Source organism: Buteo buteo, chromosome 20 (assembly GCF_964188355.1).
Source record: "Buteo buteo chromosome 20, bButBut1.hap1.1, whole genome shotgun sequence".
Classification (NCBI taxonomy): domain Eukaryota; kingdom Metazoa; phylum Chordata; class Aves; order Accipitriformes; family Accipitridae; genus Buteo; species Buteo buteo.
Window position 1 is genome coordinate 27,972,390 of NC_134190.1, and position 23,700 is coordinate 27,996,089.

A 23,700-nucleotide genomic window follows, 5' to 3' on the forward strand; every position below is an offset into this window, starting at 1 on the left:
CCTCAGAGCGCGTACCCGCCGCCGGCCTGCGGGGACGGCAGTGCTCGGGCTGAAGGACGCGCTTCTGACCCGGGCGCACACAGCCGGCTCCCGCGCTCCGCCGCGCCTCCGGCAACGGCGAGGAGGCGGAGGAGGCGGCGGCGGCGGCGGGGGAAGGCGGCGGCAGCGGCGGAAACTCCCGGCAGCTCCCGCGCCGCCCGTCATGGCGGCGGAGGTGAGGCCGCCCGCGCTCCCGCAGCTCGGCCGCCGGCAGCGCCGGGAGGCCGAGGCCGAGGCCGAGGCCGAGGAGGGGAGCGGAGCGGAGCGGAGCGGAGCGACGCCCCGGCCCGCGGCAGGCAGCAGCAGGCGCTGGGGCGGGAGGGACGGCGGAGGGAGGCGGTGGGGCCCGTGAGGCGGGGCGGGGGGCGAGAGGCCCCGCCGGTGCCGCCCGGCCCCTGTCAGGCTCGCCCGTCGCCGCCCCGCCGGCTGCCAGCCCCCGCGGACCGCTCCGGCCGCCGCTGCCCGGTCCCGGTCCCGGTCCCCGTCCCGCCTCGGCGGGCCGGGCGTCCGCAGGGAGAGACGGGGCAGAGGTGCCTTGCAAGCCGTCGCGGGTCTGGGGGCTCCCGGCAGCTCCTCCTCCTTGTCCTTGCCCTGCCTTCTGCCGGCGGCCGCGGGAGAGGGGTCTTCCCGGTCGTGTCCAGCCGCTACGAGGGGGGGTTGCGGCTTTTGAATGACGCCGGTGCTGTTTTCCCAACTAGGTGTGTGGTTTTTTCTTCCTCTAGGGATCTTCTGAGAACCCAGTTGATCCAGTATGGCTTTGATTAGCCGAAAAAGTTTCCAGTTTTATTCATCGAGCGCGCCAGCAAGCAGGTCCATTTTGATGACCCTAAGCAAAAGGTTGAGCTTTATCAGTGGGCAGCAGAAGCCCCAAAACTGTAGCTCCGTAGCCATGAGGATGCTATGTTTCAAAGATAAATCTCAGTATATGTTTTGTAGAAAAAACCACGTACAACTGCGGATACAGTCTCTTTCTGTTAATGAAACTGTGCATCTTTGTGGGGATAGTGGGAGCAGTACTAAGTCTAATAATAACGTGTGGATGGATGAACAGCTGTTTTTCAAGAAGTTGAACAGCCTTTGTACATCAAAAGAGATTTTTGACTTTCTTAGCTCACTGGAAGTCATGTCTGATACTATGGCCTCAGGAGCCCTGCAGAGGATTTCTGAAGTTGAGATGGATGACAATGGTCTGAAAAACCCTGAAGGAGTGTTAGAGAATGAAGTTTTCAGGGCATTATGCTTCCAGTTTGAATTTGAATCCTCAAAACTGTCAAACACTGGGCTGCTGAATGCATTGCAAGCTTTGATAAAACTGCGTATAGATCCCCAGAGTACGCTGATGGCAAGCTTGCTTTCAGAGGGCAAGGAACGGCTTGATAAAGGACAGCTGACTGTTAAAAACCTGTGTGCTCTCGGAGAGAGTTTGCTTGAGGTAGAAGGCCCAAGCTGTGTAACACTGGAACAAATTGTGAACCACATGCAAGCAAAAGACGTTGAGAAGTGGAGTCCCAGGGAAATGGTGACGGTTTATAAGATGCTGCAGGTGACTGCCAGGGAAGGGGAACGATACCAAGACTTGCTAAACAGAATGAACAGTGCCACTTTAACCATAGTTTCCCAGCTAAGCCCAAAGTTCACAAGCATAATACTGAACTCACTGGTTGTTCTTCATCAGACTCAGGACATTCCCTTAGTCACAGCTCTGTGTAGACATTCTGTGAAGCATGTTCCATATTTCACAGGTGATGAACTGGTAAATGTACTGGAAGCCTTCCTATGCTTTGGACATCGTGACCAGATTTTTACAGAGGCACTGGAAACGCATGTTCCCAAGTCCATCTTTACCATGCATCCTCAAACAGTCAGCAAAGTCATGCAGTACTGCTGCCAAAAGATGATCCTTTCTAAACCCATCTTTGATGCAGCGGCAGAAGGTTTCATTTCCGATGCTGACAGATTTACCACCGACCAGATTGCTGGGTATATTATACCATTTGGGACTCTTAACTATCTGCCTCCAAGTGCTTCTGCCTTGTTTCAGAAGCTTGAAACAGTATTGCATGCTCGCCTTAGTCACTTTCAGCCTCACACCTTACTGAACCTGCTGCACTCCTGTGTCCTTATTCAACGTTATCCGGTAAATTTTCTGCCAAAAATATTTAGTCCCTATTTTCTGCAGCAGCTTCAAGGTAAGGAGCAGTGTTCTTCTTGTGAGGTTCCACATTTCTTTCTATTGCATGGTGTGTCTCTTGTCAAGCCCCCCTTTCTTATCTTTCATCTGTCAAATCAACAATGACCCGATGAAGGTGACTGGAGAATGATGATCAGGAGGGCAAAGACTGCTGCTTCCTTGTCACAGTTGCAGTGGTCTTTCAGTTTATATTGTTTAGAGGAGTTTGAAATTTGCACTGTACAATCTTAGACAGAGATTTGAATTCCCTTGAAAAAAACTATTTCAGTTAATCCTTCTGCTTTTCTGAAAAATACTGATCTTCTGTTTTTCCCCATGTTGGTCCTTGGTCTCACATAGGCTTTAGACACCAAGTTTCTCTGTGCAGGAAATGTGTTACTTTTAACTCTGGCTGTTTAAACTTCTGTGCCTATCCGGTGACAGATGTGAATACTCACAATGAAGTGAGACTATGTTACTAAGAGACTGGTAAATGCCAGGAAGGCTAGTGAGACCAGTTATTATGGAACTAACAAGACTGAGACCAAAAGTGGTAGAATTTTTAATGGCAATGATACTTGGAATGATGCATGAGTGATGTAGAATATAGTGTAGTGATTCAGGGTTCATTTTTCTCTAAATTTTTGCATTGTAATGACTGCCACACGAGGGATGTGGCATAAAAGTGGAACACTGGATAGTGAGTCCTCAGACTTGACTTTTATTCTGGGTGTAGCCCCCCATTTGCTTTGCAGCTTTGGGCAAGTCACTTCACTTTTCTGTATCTATTTCTTCACCCACAAGTGTTTGCTTTGCCTGCTTTGATCTCATACTCCATAGGGTTGGGACTGGCTCTTAGGCGTTTTACTCAGGGACTAGCCCAAGGGAGGAAGTATTTCAAAAAACAATAGAAATACTAGTAGTACTTATTGCGAAGCTAAAATAATTACCTTCTGCTTGTGCACTGCTGGTTAGATTAAGATTTCGCTGCCTGTCTTTTTAAGGTTGGGTCCTCTGTGACTTTGCATAATCCTTATTTCTGGATATTTTCCTAAGCATTGAAACGACTCTCTTCTTGAGGCTCTCAGGGCAAAGTACATGATCGTAGTTGTCAGAAAACCTGTTCATAGCCTTTAAAAGTGGGACCAAATTATAATATGCAAGAAAAGTTACAGTAACTGTTCCACAGCTTACTTATTATTGTGTTACTAGCAAGCTCACCTATTACTATGGAAATAATTCATTGTTGTATTTTAAAAAATAGTCCAAAAATCCTTATAAACTTTAGTCAAGACTAGTACAAATTCTAGAGAGAAGTGAGGTGAAGTGTAGCCTTGGGACAAAAAGAATTTAAATTACTATTATTGATAAGAACGTGTTACAATTATATACACAGAATTTGTAAACCTCAGGCAGTACAAAATGTGTTTTTCAAATACTGTTTTGCCTTATGATTCAAACAAGGTCCATTGCATGTAGGTGATTCTAGCGCTTTAGTCCCTACCTTTTGCCAGCCTGCATCATGTACAGCTTTTCAGGTGGGGGTAAGGTCAAACCAGATATGGACTTCTGCTGTCATCTCTACTCTTCTGTTCTTTCAGGATAAGGATTATTGTGTTATATTCTTGCTTCCAACTTGGTTGTATTTCTGTTTCATATTGTTTATTGTGAAAGCTGAAAAGGGTAGATGGATAAAGCTGAAAAAATTAATTTGCAGCGCGTAATTGTTGGCTTAATTAAAACAGAAGTGAGATCTGAACCAGTAAAATGTAAGTGTCATAATATGAGCTGGTATTTTTTTTTAATTATCTAGGTAAAAAATGTAAATTGAATCCTAAGGCTTACGTATGTTTTAACAAGGCATAAAGATCGGTGCTTCGTCCTGGTTTTTAAATTACTTTTAATCCAGAATCTGATGCGCTTATGTGATGCTTCTTCCCACTGGCATCCTGTCTGCTGACAACACTCTGCTGGTGGAGGCTTCCTGTGCCCATCTTTGTTCAGTGCCCTGAGCTCCTTTCCTCTCTGCCTCTGTGCAAGCACTACAGTCCCATCCTTGGCCCTATGTCCCACCATACCAAGGAAGACATTACGAAATTTAAAAATCTACCCCATGATTTATCCCATCTTGCTTAGGCGATCCCAGAGTCTGCTCACCCGCTGCTTCTAAGACTGTCTTGTCTGCAAGGGCTGCCTTCACCTAATTGTTTTTTTTCTCCCCAGTCTAGTAAGCTTCTAGAACATCCCCCATGTGATAGTCTGTCCTTGGCTCTAACTATTGCATGATCCAATGCTTTTGGATGCAAACCTGTTACAAACAACACAGTTGTAAGCTACAGATTTTAAGTAATTCTGTGTTAGATAGTAAAGCATATTTAGCAGCGTTATAGGGATATGTAAGCTATGCCAGAAAGACGAGTGACTTCTCAAGATCTCAGCTAAGGTTTCTTTGTTAATAAAACTCTATATAAGGTCAAGTTTTCAAAGTGATTAGAAACTTTGGTCACTCAGTTTTTTGCTGTTCAACATGAAATACCTTAAGGGGTTGATTTTTAGGAAGCAGACATTCCTCATGTCCTAAAAAACCAGATGTCTTTTGAAGTTCTCAAGCTTGATACTTACAAAATGAGAAACATCATAGTACCAGTTACTTCAAATATGTTCTTTTAAATCAATAAAGGTATTCCACTAGAGTGGTCTAAGTTCAGAACAGAAACTTGAGAAGATGACCTGCATGATTAGCATCTTACACTACATCAGGTTTTTACCATTCTGTAATAATACTTTGCACGTAACATGAAAGATGCCTCAAGTATACACACTTGTAGACAAACCTCCGTAAATTATTCAGTATTATCCACTACTTTCAGGAAAAAAAAAAACCAACAAACAAACCTGAGTGAAACAATGAGATCCTGGGATTATAACTTGGGTAGAAGGGGTTGTAGGAAGAAGGAAATGGGAAATTTCTCCAAGACCTCAACTCAAACATATTTCTCCCTGTATAATGTCCTGCATCTCTTGGAACCTCTTCCCCCCCCCCAAGAGAATACGACAATCTTAACTGAGATCTTGCTAGTTGTATATTTTTTTCTATGTTGATATTTCTGTAAGTCATGTCCTGATATTTCTAACTACGTCATTTCACAACTGGTCTTTCTGTTCATTCAAACAGTGATCAGGCATGATAATGATCGAGTAGCTTCTCTGCACGTTAAACTGAATAGCTTTTCCTAACTTCTGCATGATGGTTTGTGTAAAGATGCGTTGTTAAAGGTACACCTGAAAGCCTGAATATTGTTGTTTCAGCCCAGCCACCTGGTTTAGACAGAACTGTTACCTCCCAGCTAACCCAGCTTTTTCTGACTGTAACCCTGGAGTGCCCATTTTATGAGGTATGGCACATATGAAACCAGAACTGATGTTAACAAAAGGTGATAAAGTCATTAGGGCCCTGTTGATAATTACTTGAGGACTGTCCTCCCCATAAAAGCATTGGAATTGGATGAAACAGCTTTTTTTTTTTTTTCTTGATGAAAATATGAAGCATTTCTACCTGTTTGATTGACTTAATATATTTGTATGTTTGATGGAACTGACTAGTTCTAAGTTGAAGTGCTTTTTGTGTATTTCCGAGTACTCTTCCAACAACTATTCCTTTTTATGTTTGGCTTGTGATGTCTTGCAGCACAAAAGAGATCAGGCACTTGGATGTTGGCCTGACTGCAGAGGAATGGAAACAGTTGTGCATTTCTCATGAGTGATATATTCAGCGTGATAGCGTGGAAGCTTGCTGAGGATGTTCTGGTGGTTGTTTGGGTTTTGTGGTTTGGTTGTTTGTTGTTTTTTGTTTTTTTTTAAGTTTCCAGCAGATCATACCTCAGACTGTAAGTGTCTCAATAGACATGGCTTTGAAATGCACAGAATGCATTTGCTACGTTAAGATGTGGTAATTACAAAAATGTTATCTCCCTTTTTCTTTTGTTTGATTTGGTTTTCTGTCATTATGTAGGGTCCCAAACTCCTTCCAAAGTATCAAGTAAAGGCCTTTCTCAGACCTCACAGTTCTCTGGATGTTCACCTTCTCAAAAGGGTGAAGACTGGATTACTTTGTTTGCTGAAAAAAAGAATATATTTTGCATCAGAGGTATCAACACCATATTTCTATACAGTTGGTAAGTAACATTTCTTTAGACTAATAATAAAACGTGTGCTTATGGTGTCAAAACTTTAGGCTCAGTTATTTTCCAGAAATAAAAATTATTTCTTTTATTCCCTTTGTGGGCATTCTAAATTGAGCAAATACAGAAAAAGTAAACTGGAATACAAAACTCTGTAGAAGGTCTGAAATGAGGAAACATCATGGGAACTTTAAGCAAATGCATTTTCAAAGGCAGAAAGAACAGGGAGAGAAAAGAACTGCAATGTTACTTGGAATTTACGCAGCCAGTCTGCATTGAAAATAGCTGCTAACTTTTGTATTGTGTATTTTTGCTATCAGCTCCTCTTTTACTTATCCCGTAAACAACTTGTATAATTGAAAGCAAAATGAGGCAACGCCACTTGCCTGATCTCTCTGCTTTGGTGGTGAGTAGAGAAAGGAAGAGCTGGAAGGTTGTCAGCCCTCTGCCCTGCTCAGCTGGGCTCCTCTCCCCTTAGCAAGAACTATTGACTATGTATCGTCAGTGGGGGTTTGTGGACTGAAGGAGAGGAGTGAGGAAAACGGAGTGTTTCACGTGCCAGGGAAGGAAACGGAGAGAAGGTAATGATGAGGAAAGATGTGTGCTCAGGAGGGATAGATGATAAATAAGGTGTTGAGGGAAGGGTCTCTTGGACCCCATGGACATCGGAGGGATTAAAAACAAAAAACACATCCACAGAGGGATGATTCCAGAATTATTTTGCATTTCAGCTTCCGCATGGGGTTGAAGCTGGCAGGGTTTAGGTCCAAAGCTCTGTTTGCAGATGGACATCATCGATAAAATTAGGGAATTAGAAAAAATAAAGGGGAGGGGCAGAGAGAGACAGTCTCTCCCCAAAGCCCTCAAAATTCCAGAGGCCCTAGCCAGCCCAGCAAAGTGCCATTTAACGACAATATGGTTTATAGTGGACTTGGAACGCTACTTTGCTGTTAACATTATGAGAGGCTGAAGTGTTACTAATTATCACTCATTTGTGTTAAATAGTCTATACACATCTTTTGCAAGCCTCTGTGATGCAGCAAAAAGTACTGCGATAGTATTTTAGTTATTTTTATAAAACAATGAACTGTAAGAGAATGAGAATTACAGTAAACATGAGAATTACAGTAAACAGTTTGTTATGTGAAATGAGTTTTAATGTCACTTCTCTTTTCATTTATGCTAGATATTGAGATTAAATTAGATGAAGAAGGTTTTGTGTTGCCTGCTGCCCAATGTGAAGAGGTACACAGACGGTAAGGAAAAAAAAAAAGAAACCGCTGGTAAAATATTAGTTAACATTGACAAACAGCATCCAGGGTGAAACCCGGGCAAAATTTAAGCTGATTGGAGTTTTGCCATTGACCTCAACAAAGTTCAGGTTTCACATTGAAACCTCTGGCAAAAGGGCAAAGTTGGCAAAATTAATGATCTGTTCTTTTTCCTCATTGTTTCGCTTCCTAACTATATGGTGTCAGACAGTTAGTCTCTTTACCCAGTGACAGTCAGGATCAAAGTGATCCTGATTTGGCTTATAGTAGTGTATTTTGATCTTCTGTAATTCATTTTCAAATTAAAACTAAATTAATTCCAATTGAGCATTTCTGCATAGATTTAACACAGTTCAAGCCAGTTTGAGTTCACAGATGTACTTCTGTAAGGAATCCTGTGTAACGAGGGTATTTGCTATAGATGCTGGTTTTTATTGAAAAATGCATAGGTGTTTAAAAAAAATATGTGAAACAAAGATTACTTTGAGAAACCTTGGATACAAAGTTAAGCAACCTGCCAGTGTGGTATTTGAAACTGCAATTCTGTGGATAAAGCAAAAGTCTTTGAAAAGGTTATGTGTTCTCCAGCTTAACCTTCACAAGACTCACAGACTAATATAAGTTCTTTCAAAAATCCCATGCTTAAATGTTTAAGAATGGGCTTTAATTTTTTTTAAATTACACCTTTCATGTGTAAATAAGGTCACGATATCCTTAACATGCTGAAAATTTAAGCAACTTTTTTTACAGTGGATATACAAATTTTGGTTTAAGTTGATGTGATTTTTATCACCAAGGAGAAGAAAATATAGTTGTAATCCATGATGCTGCCAACCATACGTACAGGTTTAAGCAGATTTAGCTTAAACTTAACTTTAACTTGAACTCTAACAGGTTTAACAAGTAGACTAATAAGTTGAATAAATTTAGGTTCTGAAATGTTTTCAAGCTGAGACAAGTATTTTGTATGTTTTTGCTTCTAGAATTCAAAACAGCTTACCAATAGTAGCATTAAAAATATCAAACTCTTATTATTATGGTAGTTTTTGTTCAGAGCATATAAATAAGGTTTTAAGATCAATTTTACTAGGTTTCAGGCTTTCCCCTTCCCACCCTTAAATTGAGTGATTTAAATTGTCCTGAACAAGGTAACTCCCATCCTACAACATCTAATTCTAGGAGGTATTAAGGAGTAAGAGAGGAGGTATTGTCTCATGCTTCTTAGGAACTGCAGTAGTTGTGGTGATTAAAATAACTGAGTTTTGGGTTGGGTTTTATTTTTTTTGATACTACACTTTTTTTTATTTTAGAATTGCCCTCTGTGTTGATGGTCAAAGCAGATTTTGCATTAATAGCCACAATCTGTTGGGAGAAGAAGCTATTAAACAGAGACATCTTCGGTTACTTGGTTATGAAGTCGTGCAGGTAAAGTCCAAAGACAGTGGTTTGCTTTTGCTCTGGTTAGCAACAAGTGAAAAATGATTATTTTATGATGCTTAAAACTGTAGTTCCAATTACTTCCCAAAGCAGATGTAGTCTTGTCCTTTCTATAGTATGTTCTCTCTGCCTAGGTGTTGCCTTTTTGAGGGTGTTACGGAAATTCCATTTTCTTCCTTGGACCAGTTAGTGTATTCTGCCTGTGCTTTCCACCAAAGAGTGGAAAGCTGCTTGGAAGAGTACTTCTCTGCAGTGATTAAGGTTCAAATCTTGGCTTAAAGGAAAATGTTGTCTAAGAGTTCAGTAGAATTGGGATTTTTAATTAAATACTTTTTAAAAAAGGCCTGAATTTGGAGTTTAAAAAGAGGAGTTAAAAAAAAAAAAAGGAACTGCTTTGTATTGTAAATAATATTTTCTCAAGAGAGTATATCCTTTATTTTGCGTGTTGAACTAATAGGGGTATTTTTATCTTTAAACATACTTTGGACCAAAACAGTTACTTTTAGATTTTCTTGTCCATTTATAATCACTTATTACATAAACCTAACTCCAGTATATTTAACTTAGTTTAAACTGTAATGGGTATCACTCTGTTTTACAGTAATCTCTATTCAGGTGATTTACAGATCAATAATAAGCTTAGGATTAAATGTTTAATTTTAAAACAGACAAATCTTTGATGTGTAATTTTATATCTGCTTAATGAACATCAATCTTACCCAGTTATTTATTAAAAGGTATTTCCACCAATCATTTTTCTTCTGTTTCCAGATTCCATTTTTTGAGATAGAGAGTCTACAAAATTGCAGAAAAATGGCAGACTATCTACACAGAAAAATCTTTCCTCATACATATGGACTCAGCTGCTGACACTGGAGAATAATACTAAATCACAGGTTGACCTCCTGTACTATAAAGTGTACATATTGTGCGTGGAAGAACAATTCTGTTTTCTAAATAGCTCCACCTAAGGTAATTTGAGCTTCTGAATGTGAGACCTTCCAATATTTGGAACAATTGACATGTAAAGAGTAATAAAGAACAACATATTTTCTTAAGTTTTGTGTCAATATTTATTGTAAGTTAACAGATGTAAGTGCCAAACAGTCAGTGCTGCACTTCCTTTGCGTTTTCACTGGTTCTAACTCACAACTGCAAATGGACAGCTGTGACTATTCAAAGATACTGGCCAGTCTGAATGTACAGAATGTGCGAGGCTGCCTACCCATCAGGGCTTTTCTTGACAATATAAAAAGAAATTGTGCAATTTACTCACAGCTGTTGGTGTGATTTCCCAAGTGTTTCATAAAACTAAAATTTAGAGTAGCTGCACAAGCAGTATTGACTTATTGCTCATACTTAAGAGATGTAGAGTGCTGTTCACTAAACAGCAATGCCTTACAGAAAGTAGAGCGTTTTTAATGAGAAGATATGCTTTACTTACTTTGTAGAACAGCTGCCACAGGGTAGTGGACTTGCACAGCTGTCTCTGTGGGGGCTGCCCAATGTTCTGGGTCTGTACTACTTGTAGTTTTGTCTTTGGTGGCAGCTCTAGCTAAACTGTCCAAATGGGGTCATGAATACACTCCAGAGTTCCTTCAGTTTACAGCCTGCCATTCCAGCCTAAACTGAAACTTGTTATGCTCTGAAGCTCAGAAGAACTATGTCCTACGTGGTCCTTTTTTATATACGAGTATAAATTCTGGCAGAAGGGTGAAACCGAGAGCTGGGACTAGTAACCGCTTCGGCTGGAAGAAGCACGCCCTAACTTGGGTCAACATGTTGCTTTACAGATGGACGAAGGGAAGCTAACATGGCCTTAGTTCTGATCGCATAACGTATACTTGATGAACTGCCATGTAAAACACATTTTCAGGTTAGCTTGTGCATCCTGTCCTGTGTGGAATTATTACTTACAAGTAGCAAAGAAGAATTCCCAGCATCACCTGGTTTGATTTTAACTTATGATTTGATACAAAAAAGGTGAAACTTTGACATGCTTGAAGTTCTACATATTTCACCAGTACACGGCCATTTTTTTCCTTCCACAGCTACTGTTAGTAATTTGTGAGTTGCAAGTGTCTGTCAACTGTCCCAACAATCCCTGGAGATTTTTGGATGCAAAATCCAGCTCCAAAATATGATCTACATTGCATCATGCTGTACATTCTGTTCAGGTTAATTTGCTGCACGTATAAAACCCTTATTCAGTAGTATGTCAGCACTGACAGGTGAGGGGGCACCAAGAGGTAATGAGATACTTTCCAACGGTGTAATAGGAAGCTTACAGCACATTGGTAACCTAATAGTTGTCATCCTAACAAAAGAGAAATTGAAGGAAAGTGATTGAAATGTCTTTGCAGACATTTATAAGGAATTTCTCCCTAATACAGAAGAAATCATTAAGGTATTCTTTTGACCCTAACTGAGCACTGGAGGGAGATGTTAACCACTCCAAACTGTGTAAGAAACAAACAGTACGAGGAACAACCTGTGAAAAGCCTTCAAAAGTGAGGAGGGGTGAGAAGGGACTGAAAGAGAAGGGGGTGACATAAGGAAAGAAATGAAACAGGAAAAACCATACCAGTGTTTTGATGACTTCACAGTGAAAGTGAGCTGGCAATGCTTATTTCTCATATACACCAGAAGGTGGTGGTGGTGTCAAACAAATCTGATTTCCAGTAGGTTTTTTTTTTTTCCAAACACAGATGGTTTGTAAATACAGTAAGACTACTTAAAAGAAGTAATTTATACTGACTGTCCCAAACTAAAAATAACCTGCCTAGAATATGGCCATATTCAATCTCATTCTCTACTGGCACACATTTGATACTGATTTTTGAAAAAGCATTCTGGTATTGTTAGAAAACATTTCCTTCTCACTTTGTTCTCGCTGTGATTCCTTTCATTGAATGCTGCTGGAGTTGTTTAACGAAGTATTTGTTGTTGAAAAGGAATGTAGCAGTTACTGCCTTCTTGTCCCTAGTTCATTGAACATAAAGAAACTTGCAGGTCACGAATAATGAAAGTAACAAACACCTCTCGGAATGGGCTACTCTGTGTGCTCTGCTTCTCACATCATGCCAAACAAGTGCTATTGATTGCCTAATTTACTACTTACCCAGGCCCCAGATTAAGAAGTTCTTTGGTTTTATTATTTTTTACTAGGAGGCTCACTGTGTTCATGAATGATGTAGGTTTCCTATGTGTAAGTACCTGACAGAACTCCAGTGTCAGTCAAAGCTGTGGACTTCCAGTCCTTGTTCTGCTATGATCCGTCTGGCTGTTGTTCCTTTCTGAACACTTCCTCAGCTTTAAACAACAGCAGGATCAATGGCTCTTGAGAACCAAACAGATGCACACCCTGCAGGAGATATTCCTTCTCCTGAAATTATCTTAAAACTTCAATGCTGGATTCAGTGAGAATACAAGGCACTAAACATTTAAGCAGGTTTAGACATTTACTGTAAACATGCTTTTTAAATTACTACTGCTCAAATCCTTGTGTTCTTTGCATCCTTTCTACCAAACTATTCAGTGCTTGTTCTGCTAGTATTACTTTTTTTTTTCAGCATTGAATACAGAACCAAAGATGATTTTTGTTCTGACACTCTTGAACAGATCAATCCCTCAGACACCACATGTATTGTGAAAGCAAAAGAGATGTCTGAAATCAGCTAAGCCTAGATTTTGTCTTTTTAAATGCCAAGTACGCAGAAGTTCCCTTTAACTTGCCTTCCACTTGAGGTCTACTGAAACTGCTAAGCACTTCTGGAAGTCAGAGCATTTCTTTACTTGCCCACTTATGGGTAAGCCCATCCCCTTTGGAAAATCTGTGTTGAAGCCCTCTTTCAGCTGTTGGGCAGATAAAATGACACCTCACAATTCTGTAGCAACACTGTAAGGATTAACGAGTCAGTGACCACTGATATGCTGAGGAGCAAGCTTGCTTAAATGTTAAGTTTGTGAATAGTTAGGTAGAAGCACTGCCTAAAACTGCAGAGAGACAGCTGTTGACCCAACAGGTCTCACTTCCAGTGTTGCCACCTAAAATGTTCAGCTCTTGCTGAGCCTGTTCTTCATGAGATTTTTATGTGACTGTAAGGAGAAGACATGCATTTGAATAAGCATGAGGAGAAGTACAGCTGCTATTTCATCCTATTTTTAATCCAAATCATTAACTAAAATGGAGAGGAAAAAGCAAAAGCACCATATTGCTTTTGATGTGAGTTGCGGGGGGGGGGGGTCCACATAAATGCTGCTGGCAATGACAGATACAAGAGATTTAGCATGGATCCAGGCTTGAAGAAGGTTTTTCCAATAAGCAGGTGATGCCATTTTTCCTGTAGAATTCTGCCTGCACATGATTAATCCTTGCATGATCTCTGATCGGCTCCTCTATGGGCTTATTTATGCGTCTCCCATACTCTGAAGATGACAAAACAGCGACAGGTCTTGCCCTTTCCTGTGAAAATATAAAAGTCTCCTTAAAAGAAAGTCACAGAGCAAGTACTTGGCAGTTATCTATTGCTAAATGTGCTGTGGCCAGAGGCAAAATAACAGACAAAACTGTACAGCATCTGCTATATGGATATATACTTATTTAGCAGTGATCTGCACTCTTACTGTTCCATCCCTGACCTAGTTTATGTATATTAATAAACCATGAATGTATCACTAGATGACAAGATGATAAGATATGGAGCTGTGCCATGAGTTACTGCAGACTGATAATTTTTTTTACACGCTTATACACACACACAGGCAATTACCATGTGATTACTGGCAAACTAAGTGCTATGTTACTGGAGAGTGGCACAGATTTTACTTTCATTCTTATTTTTCTTGTGCACTGACTTGCATGATTCATTTGACAGACAGGACAGATTTCATGTGTGTCCCCTGTTACAGGAACACCTACCCTGCTTGCACAGTTCAGTGAAAGCACTGCATGAAAAAAATTAAAGCCTTAAGAAAAACCCTGAGCAACCACTAGTCCATGCAAGCTTTCCCTGAAGGACATAAAGCATATACTACTGTAGTTTTTGCACAATGAAAGGTTTTTAAAAAAAAATGCTTGTAGCTGTAAGATTACAGAAATAACTGCTCCGCAATGATAGGAAGTGGACTTGGTGAAAAATAACCTGACCAAGAAAAGATCATTTTAAGCTTGTTCTTAGTAAACTGCACTTTAAGTGACTGTGCAATCACTATCTGCAGCCTGCAGTTCCTTCCTGTGCTACAGCAACAGGGAGCTCTGGAGTCAGAAGGGAAAGACAGGATTCTTTCTTTGTTTTTCTTTCCCTAGTCAAAGGTCTCAGATTGACCCAGCTGCTTGTATCTTTGCACACTGGCTAACACAGTTAAGCCTTGGTCCCCAATGTGTTTACCTAGACTTATGATATAAAGAAGATCTAAAAGGAGAATCAAAATGCGGATGCCACACTTCGGTTCAAGTGCAAACAAATGAGTTCTTTGCTACAACAGACACAAATCTGAGCCATATCAGCACTTATGATAGAGCCCAGGACGCACGTGAGCCCCTGCATGTCCTGCAAGGATGCAGGCGGGAGCAGAGATCCGAGGGTCTCACAGCAGGGCAGTCAGCTGAGAGACATTTCCAGACTCATGGACACAACTAGACCCGAGATTCTTGGGAGGATGCCATAAACCCCTTTTTCAAAAAAACCCAAACCAAAACCAACAAAAAAAACCATTCCAAAACAACCATTCATCTCCCAACTCTCCCACGACCCTTCCTGCCTACCTTGTTGCACCCCATTAAATGCTATTCAGTACACCAACTTTTAACCCCACCAGAACACAAATCAAGTCAAGAACAGTGGCAGGCAAAAAAATGAAGACCCTTTCTGCCCCCCATGCCAGTTGTGGGTATATGTTGAAAAAGGAGAAATGACAGAGTCTTTGTACCATCAAGAAAGACTTTGCTAGCTATACAGGGTTTACAGTGCTAATGTCAGGCAGCAGTACGTAATTCCAATAGTTTGTGTTCCCTTTAAATAAGAAAGATTGTTTTCAGCACCCTTGGTAGCACAGCACTGACTGTGCTCAGTGGCATTTCATCTTTGCAGGTTCGTCATTCAGCAGATTTCAGATTTTCCAACAGTTGGCCGGGAAGCGTCCCGCTACACGCCTTCGCAGCATGTAATTCTAGCACTGTTAACACTTGAAATTAGCAATGGCAGCCTCGTGCAAACACTCCGCTGCAGTCACTGCGCTACGTGTAGCTACACTGAGTATCTGTGACTGTACTCTCGGATTCCCGGGGTGCACCCAGGCTCTCTGCAGGAAACGAAGGGCTTACTTGCAGTGGTTCGGTTTTTGCCACTTCAAGGAAATCAGTGTACTGTGGTGGATTCAGCCCATCTGCTTTCAGTGTTGTACTAGAAAGATGTCAATTGTGGCCTTTTTATTTATTATGTTTTATAATATAGTTGCTATTATTATATCAAGTCGGGGGGGCCACTGAGGTAATTAAAGAGCAGGAGTTGAGTATGTGACCTGCACTTCGCTCTGCATAAGCGCAGTGTTGGGTGTCATCACATGCAGGAGGATCATGTTGTAATATCTACCCGCTGCAGGTTTGGGGTGTCTCCATGCTAATTAAAGGGGTGGATTAAGGGACACCTGTTCAGGCAGGGCCCCTCACATGCTCTGCCCAGCAGGGCTGGTATGAATTCTGGCCCATACGCATTTGCTTTAGGAAGCAAACTGGTAAGAAAGTGAGGTTTTTTGATACGAGAGCTCAGTGAGAAACCTTAACTCTGCACTGATAAACTTTCTACACAAATTTCCCAGCTGGAGGTTGAGCTTGGTATTGGGGGAGGGGGGTGCGTGGCTTTTTTTTTTAAATAAAAAGGCTAATTTTTAATTGGAGTAGTCATCTACATGGCTTTTGGCCTCACACAGATTTGCAGCTGAGTTACTAGTCGTGAGCAGGTGAGGGTAATGGGCACTCCTGGAATTCCTTTGGGAGCACCTAATACTCCCTGCACTGTCTGACAGAGTTGAAGGACATCATGGCTATGCACTTGCACTGAAGTGTCTGGCACATATAGCTGCTAGTAAGACAAATCACAAGCAGTGGCCTTTGTCACAAAATATCAACAGTTTCATTACGCAGCGATTACAGTAATTTTAACTTTTGTCCCTCTCTTCCATCGCTGTCACACACAATCACCAATATGGGCAGCCATCCCTAGCCTACCCATCTCTCTACATCCCATGAACCCACTGAGGACATTAACACAAAGAGGTTGCACTTAATTCGGTTTTTGACAGCCTCTGCGTGTATATAAATATATACACACTTGTGTATGTATTACTCAGATGCTGCATGGAAAAATACATGTGTACATACATATACATATTATAGTATTTCTGTTTTGAAGGCAGCTGTTTAAAAACATGGCTGCACGCTTCCTTAGCTACCAGGCTGCACACCAAACCCAGATTCTGCTGGCCTCGAGTGCTTTGCCCAGCCTTTTCCAGGCATGTCTGTGGTCTTCTGATTGAGCCCTCCTTTGCACTAGCTCCCTATGAATTTCCTTCTGCAGGGCGATCGGGTGTAAGTTTGCGTAACAAACTCACCAGCTCGAGAGACCCGGGCTCTCTCGGCAAATGCTGGTGCCGGGAGGGTGGATGTCAGAGGGCGGTGGTTGAGTTGGGGCCCCCAAACCCAGCCCTCTCAGGCAGAAGAGTTTTCAAGCATCACAGAAATAGCTGTGGGACTGCAACTCTCGAGGGCACAGACGGTCCCAAAGTCACCCTCAGTGACCCCGAAGCTCTGCCGCAGAGGGTTGGCCTTGCTGTGTGCATCTCTCTCCCCACACTTTAACTTGGATATGGCTCATCACCTGGAAATCTACAGGGTGCCAAAGAGCAGGAGCGGACTCAGGTGCCTTCACTGGCTAATGCTTTCTCCCGAACCTCCAGGCTGAGGACAAGTCCTCCTTCCCAATTCCTTTGCTACCACATAGGCTGCATTGTAAGGGGTAAAACAATGCCTACAGTCCCCAGCCATGTCAAAAAGTAAAAAATACCTTTAACAAAGATAATTATTAATTTATCAAAGGGTTACCTCCTCATTAATGTTAAGACCACGACCCTTTGCATGCTCTCTGTCACATCGGTGAAGATTTTTGTTGTAACCCTCTGGTCTTTTAAAAATGGCATCATAAGTGGAAACATCTCCTGTCTTGAGAAAAGCAGAAAAAATGGCTACTTCACAGTATTGCTTAACTTTACAGGTTACAGAATATAAGTAGTCAAATCAATACTTAAACAGTGCGCATACAGCATTAGACAATGACAACTGTAACATGACTGAGCTACCACAAGCAAGTTTGAGTCACTCCTTTGGAATAGTCTGCAATAAAAATACCTAATGACATGTGGTATCTTTTTTTAAGTCTGTTCAGCTCTGAAATTTCCCCTGTGGCAACTTACCCCATTTTTTTCCCCTGTAATCTGTTGTAACTTTTGGAAATTTAACTGCTTTATTTGTTTTAATTTTCTGAACTTTATATTCTCCTTCCTAAGTTCATACACTTATCAAATGACCTGCCACTGTAACATGAAGGGAAAGCAGGCAGTTTCAAAATTCATTTGGAATGAAAAAGACAAAGGTATCCTGCAGTGGAATCGCCATTTAATTTCTGATTAAAGCAGAACTGAGAAGAGTTCAGAAACATGCCACACTGGTAATCCTGTGATCTGGTTGTATGCATGTATCTGTCACATATGAAAAACCAGCACACCCTAATCCAGAACATTACTGTATTTATGATACCTGTTGACACAGTTGCATCCAAATAAGCAACATTAAAGATACGCATTTGTTACCAGTTGTGAAATCCAATCAAGAAGTTCACCAATAGAATCAAAGGAATTTCATACCAAAAAAGTTTAAGGAAAGCAAAATCTCCTGTTGAAATTAGCTGTCTGTTGTTAATGAACTTCATTAAAAGATCCGTGTTCTGGTAAACATGTCAATCAATCACTGGTTTTGTGCATGGCTGACTATAAATCCAAGAAATTGTGCATTTTGTTGGGCTTTTTTTTACCTCTAATTTTACAGTGTGCCCAAGTTAACCTTTGAAAAACTCTTGTATTTTGAGTCTTACAATTTACAATGCTCTCCTCCAGAAACAGTCAAGTCAGGGCAGGTCAAGAAGGCTGTAATGGCTCCATTAAAAGGAAACCATGGTTAAGAGTGCTAGTGAGGCACCACTGTAATCACACCCTTCCAAATGAAGCCTATCTCCATTACTTGGTTCTGCCAAGACAAGAGGTTGTTTGATATTTAACCTATCCATCCCTTCATTTCTCAGAAGCCATCAAGCCTCAGAGCATTTCAGGCACATTCAAGAGCATCCTGCATCTGATTTGTCACCTCCATTATTATTATTTCTGTGCTTCCTTGCTTCTCTTCCCCCCCCCCCCCACGCTACCAGTTTCATTTAGAATTTTAGTGGGCATCTAATTTGTGCTCACCACCAGGAATGTTATTTGCTCCTTTGTTTTTATTCACATGGCATTATTCAACCATTATTTGTTACCTGTGTCAGAGCAGATAATTCATTCTTTCTGGAACTCTGAGATAGGTAGCCAGCCTGTGACATTAAAGAAGATCTCTTAAGATCTTCTTCCAGGCCTGTAGAGGCAACACTTCTGTCCTCAATATACTGACAACCTTCTGCTGTTACTTCCCTTTGTTGTTAAATGCTGACTTAGCTGGCCTAGGTGGTGGTGGTGAGGAGCTGTTTCTTAAACCCATCAGAGCAAGGGAATCCCGCGGAGCAGACAATAAATTTGCACTCACAGTGGGCACCCTCTGTGTACCACTACTAAAGCTAAGCACTTTGCAAACATTCATTAATATTCCAGACACACACAGAATAGGTGATAGCTTTCTCCATGTCACAGAAGAGGAAACACAACACGAACTGGCCACAGTAACTTATGTAAAGCAATTGAGGGAGCAACTGTCAGCCAAAGGATTAAAAGGCAGGAATTTCTCTCTTCTGGCCATGTGCTGGGCACATCCTCCTCTGTTTCTCTCCACTTCAGTCCCTGACACAGAGTTGGGTTTAGGCATTTAAGCTACAAAAAGGAATGAAATTCCTTTTCCTGTATAAATAAAAAATTTCAACTGATCTAATTCCTTAATTGTGCAGAAGAATGGGTTGAATCTGCTTCCTCCCCTGCGGCCGAGGCCTGTGCTGTGAAGAAACCCATTAAACAGCTGTTACCACTTTTTGCTTCCATGCCACTGGAGCAGCATTTTCCACAGACCAGGTCATCGGGAGTGTGAAAGCAGACTTTATACTGCAAGCAAAAGCTCTACCATATGGTTGCTAATTCCACGCAGCTCGGGCGGGCTGCGAGCTGCCGCGGCCCCGAGTGCCCCCCGCCAGCCCCCCGACCTGCCCTCGCTCCCGTTGCGTTAAGCACGGCACCAACCCTGCCCGCTCGCCTTCGGTGCAGAGCACCTTCCCCGCCCTAACGCCGAGATCGCCACGGAGGAGCCTGAGGCGACAGATCTACTGGCCTTTAGCAGGGCCGCCCAGCCAAGGCGGGGAATGGGCTGTTCCCCGATTGCCACCCCAGCTGCAGACCCTCGCAGCTCGCCCCTCACCGCTGCCCAGCGCCTCCGGCCGCCTGTCACTCGGGTGGGGAGGGCATTCCCCGGGTGTGTTTGTGGTTATAAATAACACATGTTCCCATAACATTGCTGTATTTCATTGATATACTAAGACAGAACTTTCAGAACTTTCTAATGTTAATTTTTTAGAGGAAAAAGCTGTTAAGTTCAATGTCTCACAGGGCTTTTTTCTCAGAGAGAGGTTTGCCACCCAGGAAGTATAGCCCAGCTGAGGCCTCAGATTGTTTTAACTTCTGATTTTAAATATGAGGAGAAAGAATGAGGAAAAAGGGCGAGATAACGCAGCAGAAAGTAAGGAGCGAGGCTCCCTGCCAGCCTACTTGAGCTACTAAGTGTCAGCATAACGCCTTCAGAAGCAGTTGGTCATCAAGGCACATTTTGATGCGACTGTTTTGAGTAGCTCTATCGATTTTCTCTCCTAGAGCTGAGCCTCCAGAAAACCTGTGCAACGTGCACCGAAAACCTCTTCCCTTGACTGAAAACGGAGCAGCTTCTTATTAGAGGGTCCCCGGGAGCACGTGTGGCCAGAAGCCCCGCGGCTGCCGCCGTGACAGACGCCGCCTTTCCTCCTGCTCCCCCCAAAGAAGTCTCCTCGCGTTTCGGTGACGCCACGCGCGGCCTCTCGGCCCTTAATCCTCGGCGAACCTCTGTCCCTCGCCACCCGCCCGGAGCCATCGCCCCCGTTTTCCACCCACAAGCAGCAAACACCCCTCGCGCTTCGCCGAGGCCTCCGCGGGCGAAACCCGCCGTTTAGGCGTTTGGTAGCCCGTAGCGCCTGGCCCTTCTGCCGGAGGAGTGACGGGATTTTTTTTTTTATTACTATTTTTGAAGCGCCCGCCTGACCGGGTCCCTCACGCCACAGCACCGACGACCCCCCGCTCCGGGGAAGGCTCGTCCCGCCGGGCCCGGCGAGGCCGCCGGCCCTCCCTCACCTCGGCCTCCCGCTGGAAGTACCGGAGCTCCGGCGGCGCTGCCCGCCCGGCCGGGACGCTGCTGAAGGCGGAGAGGGCAGAGAGGGGAGGCCGCCGCCGCCTTCTCCCCGCCGCCTCAGCCTCGCCGGGCCCCGCGGCGGGGGAGGCCATGCTGCCGTTCCCCGGCAACGCTCCGCCGCCGGCCAAGGGAGGGCCCGGGCGGCAGCGGCCCGAGAGGAACCGGCCGCCGCGGGGGAAGCTCCGGGAGCCTCGGCAGAGCGGCGCTAAACGCGGGAGCGGAGCGGGGAGTCCGCGGCAGCGGGGCTGGGTGCCCCCTCAGCGGGCAGCCTGCCCCGACCCGGCGTCCCCGGGCGGCGGGGGAGGAGGAGAGCGCGCAGCCCGGCCCGAAGGGAGCGCTAATCCCGAAATCCGCTCTTTTTCAGTGGCGAAGGTGAATAAAAGCAGAGCGCGGGGCGCGGCTCCCACCGGGTCGAGGGCCCCGAGGAGCTGGGGGTCTCCTTGGCCCGCTCGGGCACAGGTTTTCGCGTTTTGGGCAGTGCCAGGTGGACATCGCTCTCTCCTGCACACACACGCTCAGAGGGTGAGCGTCGCCCGGGCACAAACCCCGAACGACAGACTGACCCGAAAGCTGCTCTGCCCTAGCAGCGCATGGCTCCTAAACGCAGTGTTCACCCCACGGTTATCCCGCTGGAATACTTACACGGATCTGTGCCCACGAGGCTCCTTACTGGGCTGCTTGGAGAGCTGCAACTCCCTGGCTTTACCTTTCTTTTCTGCAACCACAGTTGCAGAACCGATGTGCTGTAAGTACGGCATTACTATTATTACCACTCCTAGTATCTTTTGGCAAGCGCTTTCACTCCAGCGCTCTTCCAGGCATCTTGAATTTTACCGAACATCAAAGATTTACTTAAAGAACTCCACCATTCAGAGTACCAGAAGTCTTCACAACTGATTGCTTTGGGCATCTTGGACCCAAGCGGTAATTCAGGCCTACTGATGAAAAAGTCCCACCCCGACTACATAGCTGCTGCTCCACCATCACCAAGGCACCACATAACAGAACCTTTTCTTTGTAACTGCAGTGTGGAGGCATTTATACTCTACAGGCTTGGGTGGGTGTTCTTCTAATCATTTGTGACAATTTCCACCTACTTATCTAATAAAGGCCCTCTACCAATTAGGATCCTCTTCCTCCTGTAGCATGGGCCAAATTAGCGCAGCATAAGAGAGCAGTGGCATTGAAAATCCAACAGCTGCCTTACATCAGCTTCCTAGGCAGAGACATGTTTGCCACTGCACAAGCGCTTTTTTGTAGTTGAGTCCGAGCACCAAGTGATAGCAAGCCCATTTATAAAAAGCAGCTCAGCTGAAGCTGCAGCTATAAATAGAGCTGCAAGAAACCATTTGCCAGAAATACAAACTAAGCTAGGCAAGAGCTCGGAAGATCTGAAAGGTTTCACTCCAGTTTTCTTTCTACTGTTCACATGTAGCTCATTTTGATTAACCTTTAAGATGGCATTAAATTGAATTACACTATCTGGATGCAATACAGGTTGTTAAAAATAAATATTGCTGGATGCTTGTTACAGATTGGTCATAACCCCCCATTTGAAATAATTAAACCGGATGCTCTTCAGCTCATCCTTCCTTCCCAATGACGGTATAAATCCCTTTAGCATTATTTGCACCTTGCAAAGGCTTTTTCTTCCTGGTCACCTTTTGCAGATTCCCCAGAAGCAGGATATGAGTGCCCAGGGGTTTTTGTTCCACTTACAACCAATATGCTGTGGTTAAGCTTATGTTCCTGTTACAGAGTGGCACGGGAGGTCAGCCTGTTTCCTTAGTAACTTAAATATGAACACGTAAACAATGGTGAGAGGGTGATGGAGCAATTTTAATCTATATGGTCAAAACTATGCATTCAAATACAGCTGAGCTCAGAGGCCAAAGTGTTAAATGTTGCTTTGAATTCAGTGGCGTAAGGAGGAGAGGTTGTTGCCTGCCTTTTTAGGGAGAAGCCATATCCCCCTCAGGTTCCACTGCTGAGGTTCCTGAATTTCGAATATGTCGATGTGTACTCTTATAGCCATAAAGGTGTCTCAAAGGCAGGGTCACTGTTCTGAAATGTCAAACCAGCTTATGGAATAACTTTGCAAGAAAATTCCTGAAGGGAATTTGTGAGACAAATGGTGATGGGGCGGGGGACGGGACAGGGACAAGAGAGACAACGACGACGGGGAATGGAGACGGGGTGGACACACGAGGACAGATGACATGTAACTGGACAGGTCGTTGATACACAGAAAAACCACCGTAGCCATGTTCTTACGACAAGCTGGTGTACCTCTTTCACACTTGCGCCACGTAGAGCTGAGATGGCCAGCCAGCTGTCAAATTAGGGCTTAGTGATTCACCTCCTGTTCTCGCTCTTCAACCTCACTGTGTTATCCAGCTGCCGCCTGCTCCTGACCCTCAGCTGAGCCACGAAGGAGAGCCGGTCTTTGCCACAAACGTTCCATCCAATGGCCCTTGAAAAAGAGTCTGAAACAAAAATGGCTCCAAGAGTCTACCACAGCTTTGGTCCAAGCCAGCCGTTTCACCCAAGTGCTTGCTTCTTCTAGAGCCCAATTAGTGGCAGACTGCCCGTCGCAAACATGAAGGGTCTTCAGAAGTTTTCTGGAGACAGAGACAACCGTACGTCACCTGCAGAAGTCAGCACATCTTTTGCAATCTTCAGGGTTTTTTTGTTGATGAGTTACTTAGGAAATTTTTTAACTTTTCTTGAATATATCTGTTGTTTCAAGCAATTCTCTACACAATAACTATGACTGAGCCTTGGTCTGCAGATTGCAAAGATTTCCTGGTTGGCTTGTGACTAGAATTTCAACTGCTTGACTGGAGAATTAGGCTTTTCAAATAATTATAATTATTTTTATTTTAATACTTTTAAAACAATTATAAAATGGTAACTGGTTGACTG

General features: G+C 43.5%; 3 protein-coding genes across 10 annotated transcripts in view; 1 reads left to right on the forward strand and 2 right to left on the reverse strand.

Moving 5' to 3' along the window:
* The window catches only part of MTRR (5-methyltetrahydrofolate-homocysteine methyltransferase reductase), a 36,369-nt gene extending 36,218 nt beyond the window's left edge, over nucleotides 1-151 (reverse strand). Inside the window, exon 1 of the mRNA XM_075052277.1 lies at nucleotides 16-151. The gene's annotated coding sequence lies outside the window, so the exon portion shown is untranslated. The remainder of the gene's footprint in view (nucleotides 1-15) is intronic.
* FASTKD3 (FAST kinase domains 3) lies at nucleotides 83-10,149 on the forward strand. 6 transcript variants are annotated; one of them, XR_012653751.1, is made up of 7 exons: nucleotides 83-214; nucleotides 762-2,228; nucleotides 5,519-5,604; nucleotides 6,222-6,384; nucleotides 6,711-6,971; nucleotides 7,577-7,646; nucleotides 8,972-9,039. XR_012653751.1 is itself a non-coding variant. In XM_075052279.1 (7 exons), exons 2-7 carry the CDS (start codon nucleotides 791-793, stop codon nucleotides 9,966-9,968), a joined length of 1,971 nt encoding a protein of 656 aa, XP_074908380.1. In that variant the 5' UTR covers nucleotides 83-214; nucleotides 762-790; the 3' UTR covers nucleotides 9,969-10,149. The 6 variants fall into 6 exon arrangements, 1 of the variants encoding a protein (XP_074908380.1); XM_075052279.1 differs by lacking the exon at nucleotides 6,711-6,971 and adding an exon at nucleotides 9,870-10,149 and having other exon boundaries at nucleotides 8,972-9,086; XR_012653750.1 differs by having other exon boundaries at nucleotides 6,711-7,646; nucleotides 8,972-9,051.
* Nucleotides 10,150-13,223: 3,074 nt separating this feature from the next.
* Nucleotides 13,224-23,700, reverse strand: CFAP90 (cilia and flagella associated protein 90). Of its 3 annotated transcripts, XM_075052043.1 has the most exons (3): nucleotides 20,718-21,085; nucleotides 17,200-17,316; nucleotides 13,224-13,563 (listed from the first exon to the last, which is right to left on the reverse strand). In XM_075052043.1, exons 1-3 carry the CDS (start codon nucleotides 20,865-20,867, stop codon nucleotides 13,384-13,386), a joined length of 447 nt encoding a protein of 148 aa, XP_074908144.1. In that variant the 5' UTR covers nucleotides 20,868-21,085; the 3' UTR covers nucleotides 13,224-13,383. The 3 variants fall into 3 exon arrangements, 1 of the variants encoding a protein (XP_074908144.1); XR_012653689.1 differs by lacking the exons at nucleotides 17,200-17,316; nucleotides 20,718-21,085 and adding an exon at nucleotides 21,418-23,700 and having other exon boundaries at nucleotides 13,330-13,563; XR_012653688.1 differs by lacking the exon at nucleotides 17,200-17,316 and having other exon boundaries at nucleotides 13,343-13,563; nucleotides 20,718-20,857.

Excerpts from the sequence above, each read along its gene's own strand:
- CFAP90 (XM_075052043.1), bottom strand. The coding sequence starts at position 20,867 with ATGGCCTCCCCCGCCGCGGGGCCCGGCGAGGCTGAGGCGGCGGGGAGA. Across the intron at positions 17,317-20,717 it reads ACTTCCAGCGGGAGGCCGAG|ACAGGAGATGTTTCCACTTA; the intron begins GTGAGGGAGGGC and ends GCTTTTCTCAAG. Across the intron at positions 13,564-17,199 it reads GTCTTAACATTAATGAGGAG|GAAAGGGCAAGACCTGTCGC; the intron begins GTAACCCTTTGA and ends ATATTTTCACAG.
- FASTKD3 (XM_075052279.1), top strand. The coding sequence starts at position 791 with ATGGCTTTGATTAGCCGAAAAAGTTTCCAGTTTTATTCATCGAGCGCG. Across the intron at positions 5,605-6,221 it reads TGGAGTGCCCATTTTATGAG|GGTCCCAAACTCCTTCCAAA; the intron begins GTATGGCACATA and ends GTCATTATGTAG. Across the intron at positions 7,647-8,971 it reads TGTGAAGAGGTACACAGACG|AATTGCCCTCTGTGTTGATG; the intron begins GTAAGGAAAAAA and ends TTTTTATTTTAG.